Source organism: Pelodiscus sinensis, chromosome 3 (assembly GCF_049634645.1).
Source record: "Pelodiscus sinensis isolate JC-2024 chromosome 3, ASM4963464v1, whole genome shotgun sequence".
In the NCBI taxonomy this organism is placed as follows: domain Eukaryota; kingdom Metazoa; phylum Chordata; order Testudines; family Trionychidae; genus Pelodiscus; species Pelodiscus sinensis.
Window position 1 is genome coordinate 76,876,578 of NC_134713.1, and position 6,000 is coordinate 76,882,577.

Here is a 6,000-nt window from a genome sequence, read left to right on the forward strand (position 1 = left end):
GTACCTTCATGATATGGCATGCATAATTTCCATGCAGAATTATGTAAGTTACGGCAAAAGCAGGGCATAGGTTTTTTATTATAAAGAGTATTTTTAATAGGGAGGTGGAATGTGATCAGATTCTAATGCTTTAATGATGGTTAAGTAAAACGAAGATGGTATTCTGTGAGCAAGTGTAAGGGAATTGTAAAAGTTTGTGAAATGATTCTTAAATTGACCACCTTTAGTATTCATTCTGAACAGGAGGCTAGGATGTGTAACCTCTAACTTTTTGGTGCTAAAGGCCAGTGTGACTACATGATATGTACATATTGAGGTACTGCTCAAATATAGTATAGGGATGGTCGCATGGGAAAAAAATATTTCTGTTTTATTCTTTTATCTATTTTGGATTAAATCCTATGGGTGAAAATGAATCGGTTGTAAAAGGAAGTGAAGAGCTAGTACATGTCAGCAACTCAGTGGATGGCAGAGTAAAAGTATGTGTGTTGATGGAGCGTATTAAAGCATTACTGAAACATGGCAGAGTTAAGGTTGCCCGGGCAACCTTAACCTTGGATTTCCTGGTTTTCAGAAGTTTGCGTTTTGTTCAATACAATGTTCTGTTAGCAGACATACAATCAAGCAACCTTAATTATGTGTTAGTTTGCTATGTTGAAAGATCCCACTTGTCAAAATATACAATGGAAAAAACTATGCTAACAGACCTAAGTATATCATTTTCCTACACAATGAATACTAAAGATTCAATCAGAATTCCCACCCTGCAAACTAGGGATGTTAAAATGTGTTTAATTGTGTAACCACTGTATCAGAGGCAATAAGGCAGAATGGGGGGGGGGGGGAGAGAGAGAACAGGCAGCTCTACAGAAGCCAGCTCCCTGTGAGCACCAGCTCCCGTTTGATCCCCACCCGCGTTGCTACCTCTGATACCGACGCAGCATGAGGGGTGAGAGGGAAGCTGGCTCTGCAGGAGCCGGTACATGCAGGAAGCTGGCTTTTAAGCCAAAACCCCGTGTGTACCGGTTCTTACCCTGCCCCAACCACACCCCACGCACTGCTGCCTCTGATAAACTGCACTGACAGCAGGCTGCAATGTCCGTGAACCAGAGCATACATATCTGTTAGAGAACAGATAGGCAGTCTGTATAATCATATTGTATTTCACTCTGATAACAAGTTGAGCACTGTCAAGTTTACATCACTTCAGTAAGAAACACATCAACATTGTGGGCCATCAGTATACTAGCCAACAACTAGGCTTATTTACTTCTTGCTCTCTCCTTGGATTTTCAGATTTAACTCTTATCTAACCCTGCAACCAACCTTTTTGAAAACAAATCCAATAATCTCAGACTGAGGGATGTTTATCCATCCCTTCAAGCTCTTCTAGTTTTATATATGCCATTAAAAAGATAGATGGAAAAAGTAGATTAAAATTGGCTTTCAGAGTTTCCTGGAGTTGCACCATATTCAAATTTGTAGTTACCTCATTTCATAGATCATTTTTAAGACCATTCCCACTACTTGCAGTGATTTATTTTCTTGTTGATCAGTGTTCACAGTAGTGCTCCCTCTAAGATATTCCATCCATGAGAGGAGTGAGATTTGTCTTGGGCACCAATACGGAGGTCCTGTGCGCTTATTCAGATGTGTGCCAGCATTGCACACACACTTTCTATATGCAGTTATGTCCTTCGGGGATCAGCCCATCTTCTTCTATTTAAGGTCTGCAGCCCGCACCCCTCTCAGATCTTTTCCTGCTTTCTGCAGCTGGCTTGGGCTCCTCCATGCCTCCCTCTCTGCCTGGCCACTGGTAAGAAGTCTCCCCTCAGAAGAGATACAGACCAAGCACAAGCCGGCAGCAGAACAAGCCCTGCTGCAATGTAACTTTCTCCACTATTGCTCTGTCTATGCCTCCAACTCTCCTCCCCACACCCCCTGAGGGGTCTTTGAGGGAGCATCCTGAGTGGGGTTCCCTGACTGATGCTTCTCCAGGGAGTTTTATACCCTCTCACCTGTGGCCCACCACATGGCCCGCCGGCTGCCATGCCTGTAGCAGGACCCCGCACGCGGAAGCAGGGGTGGTAGTGGTGGGGTAGTCAGCCACGCACCCTGCCTGCCTGGAAGCCCATTACATGACCACCTCCCTATGCTCACAGGCACAGCCCCTTGCCAGCCACAATGGGCCATGCGTGTCTCCCAGCCCCACTCACCCCCTGCTGCCACCGGGCTGCTCCCTCAGGGGCAGAGGGAAATTCTCCATGAGACCCTTACACAGTGGGTCAGTGCCCATCTCTCCCAGTCCACGAGCTGCCCTGCACCTCGCCCTGCTTCTGAGCCAGGTGCTGCTGGCTGGTTGGTGCCCAGCCCCGGTAGTGCTGGCTGCCCTGCTGCAGCTAGCGGAGTACCTCACCCAGATTTGGAGCTGACAAGCAGGTGCCTGACAGATATGCAGCTATGGCTCTGGTCCCAGGGAAAGATTGAGCCCCAGAAGCACTACATGACCACAAGGGGCCGTGCCTGTGAGCATAGGGAAGTGGCCATGTAATGGGCTTCCGAGCAGGCAGGGTGCGTGGCTGACTACCCCACCACTACCCCTGCTGAGGACAGGCACACACCTTAGAGAGAAAACTGGTCTGGACGCTCAACTGAATTTGACAATTTTTGTGTAGACACAGCCTACAGTCCAACTGACTAAGGGCCTGAAAATTTCACTCACCAGAGGGAATCTTAAGGCTTTGATTTCTGAAGAACTGAAGCTCTCATTCTGAGAAAGATCCAGCTCCCAAATATGATGGCAGTGCAATTTGTCTTTCTAAATCAGCAGACATTTCCAGTGCCTCTGCTGCTGCTTACGCAGCTTTGCCAAAACAGCAGAGTGACAATATGGCAGTTGCCCACAATGTTCCCAAGAGTAATTGTGAAACTCACCAACAATTGTGTCAGTTTCATGCAACAACTGTTTAGAATTTTTTAAAAAAACACCCCAGGTATTGGGTCTAAACAAACTTGAGAAGAATTCAAACACATAGCTGAATATAGTATGAATATATTAATATAGTAAAGAGACATTTTCTCTCCCTCATACCTAGAGCCCCGCAAATCCATGGATATCCACTTTATATCTGCAGGTACCCTCACGTATAGATACAGATATCCATAGCACAGTTTTAAAGATGCAGACACAAATTCTGTATCTAGAACCCTGCAAATTTGCAGCTATCCCCAGGCATCCGCAAATGTAGACACAGATATATGTGGCTCATTTTTGCAGATATAGATGCACATTTTGTTTCTGCACAGGGCTCTACTCATATCTCACTTGCTGTAACAGCCAAAGGAAAAAAATTCCTTCTACCTTTCAGCAGTAAGTTAAATAGAATGTTTAAACTGTCCAACATTACTAGCCAAAGACAAAAGACTAATTACTTTGAACAGGTTCTACAGACAGCATCCTTCTTAACAACTGACAGCGATAGGTAGAGCCTAGGCTTGTCATCAACACAGATATTGCTTGCAAATCCTTCCACTTTCATCTTTCTTGTTTACCTCTGGCTGTCAGAGTTAGGGTATGTTTACAATGCAAAATTAAGGTGTGACTATAATACAGGTAGGCATACCAGTATTAATTTTAACATACTAACATGGAAAACAATGGCAATGGAGACATGGTGGCCTTCAGCACAGGCTAGCAAACAGAATATGGGCTCAGGTTTCCTAGAAGGCTCGCATTCTGATTGCTACTCCATGCTGAAACCTCTACCAGCTCATCATCGCTGCTATTGTTACCTAGGATAGCTACAGTAAAGTTAACACTGACATACTTGCCTGTGCTACAATCATACCTTCACTCTGCAGTACAGACATACCCTCAGGAGCAGAAGCTTATTTGTTCAGCATTCTTTTCAACAGTAAGGCTTCCCTTTAACTCAAGGTTGAGAAACCTGTGGCCAGAGGACTCTGCCTAGCAGGGGGTAGGGAAGCAGTTCTGCATGCTACCATTCTGTCTCCCAACTACCAGAGGAAAACAGCAACACAGGGAAACTCTGTCCCTGCACTTACTTGTAGACTCCACCCGCAACGCTCCCACTGGAATCACAGCCCACAAGTACGGGGGGGATGAAGCCTGCAAATGCAGGGCAGCATGGAGCCATCTGTATCCCCTTGGGAGTTGTATCGGGTAGACGCCTGAATGCCCTGTTCCCTCCTGCACCACTCTTGCTGCCCAGACCCCACAACCCCACCTCCCAAACCCTATCTCTTGCCCAGACCCCTCTCTTCCCTTGCACCCTACCTCCCACCCTTGCACCCTAACCCCACCCTGCTCCGACACCCCACCCCTACCTCCTGTCCAAACCCTCCACCCCCTCCCAAATCTTACCATCCAGACCCATTCCCACCCTACTCCCCAGCAGCCCTCTCCTGTACACTGAACCTCCTCATTTTTTGATCCACCCCAGAGCTTAGGGACTCCCACAAAGTCTACTGACCCCAGGTCCTTAGAAGAATTAATCCAGCCCTGGGGGTAAACCCTGAGCCTCAGCAGCCACTAAGGGGTCTGGAGCACAAGATGTCTTTTTTTTTCAGCTTCTCAGTTGCAGGCTACATCTATGAAGGGTTTTGTTATGTTTTGTTTCTCACTTGCGTATGGCCCGACTGATTTTTCTGTGGGCAGTGGCATCTGACCTAAAAAAGGTTTCCCACCCTTGCTTTAACTAGAAACAAAAACAAAAGAAAACATTTAAAATACTGTTAAACACATGGCTTTAACTTATTTTAAACACTGAACAGACACAGTGACTCCCCAATTTTCCTGCTACAAGGCACGTATACACTCTTTATGAAAGACTAGTAACATCACCTATTGGTATTAGGTGAATATTACGCAACTGTACAAAGGGTTAGGGAAATTCAATACTGCTTCTCAAGTTTCCCTCATTCCAACGTCCTCATGGCAACCTCTTAGGCCACCCTATTTTGTGCAGTTCATGCTGTCAGAAAGCAACCCCCCGCATAACGCTCTGGTGCTGAGGATGGAGAAGATCAAAAACCACAATGAAAGCCAGGGACTCTCCGGAGACACACACGTGTAACAGCAGCCTCCCAAAGGATGCAGAGATGAAGCCCCCAGCACCAGGGACATTTAAAGGTCACCAGCAAAAAACGTGGGGAGAAGCCAGCTCGTGCTCGTGCTCCCTGCTGCCCCTCGCCCCCGTTTGCCCGGAGCTCTCTGGGGTTACAAGCCAGCCCAGCAGCCCGGGGAGTTTGCTTCGCTGCGTGACACCCCGGCTCCGGCCACTAACGGTCTCCAGGGAAAGTCTCTCCCCCTCCCCCCCGGATCGGCTCAGGGCGCCCCCCGCTCCAAGACGCGGCCTGGCAGGGACGGGGCTGCAGCGCCCGCAGCGGGGAAGGGGGCTCGGGCCGGTCCAGGCGCGCTCGGCCCGAGGAGGGTCCGCTCAGCCCCCCCCCGACTCTTCCCCAGGCGGCGCGGGCCGGGCGAGCCCCGGCAGCCCCGCCCCCGGGCCGAGCGGCGCGCGCAGGCCCGAGACTCACCGGCGTGCTGGTCGCGCGGCCAGAGGTAGTAGGTGGCGGGGATGACGATGAGCCCCACGAAGCTGGTGAGGAAGTAGAAGAACGTGTTGCCGCTGTCGTCGTACTGGAACTGCTGCCCCGCCATCGCCGCCGCCGCCGCCGCGCACCCGCCAGCTGGGATCCGGAGCGCGCGCGCGCAGCCCCACCGAGCGCGACGTGTTCCAACCCCCTCCCCCCCGGAGGCGGCCCGCGCTGCCGCGTGACCTCACAAGGGGCGCAGAACGCTTGCGTAGAACGTCCGGCGCGGGACGAGGAGGGGGCGGGGTACGGCCGTGTCCTCTCCGCTCGAGACTGCGGAGCCCTTTAGCCCCCCCCCCCCCCCCCAGTGCCAAATCCACGGCCGCGAAAGCGCGTCTCGGAGCCTGGCATCTGCTCTCCCGGCCCGTGCGCACGGGCCTGCGCTGC

The 6,000-nt window shown here is 50.2% G+C and overlaps 1 protein-coding gene across 1 annotated transcript in view; it reads right to left on the minus strand.

Moving 5' to 3' along the window:
• Positions 1–5,764, minus strand: part of SEC63 (SEC63 protein translocation regulator) — a 121,253-nt gene extending 115,489 nt beyond the window's left edge. The window contains exon 1 of the mRNA XM_075923967.1: positions 5,557–5,764. Within this exon, the coding sequence (XP_075780082.1) occupies positions 5,557–5,680 (124 nt within the window). The 5' untranslated portion in view covers positions 5,681–5,764. The remainder of the gene's footprint in view (positions 1–5,556) is intronic.
• Between the last annotated feature and the right edge of the window lie 236 nt (positions 5,765–6,000).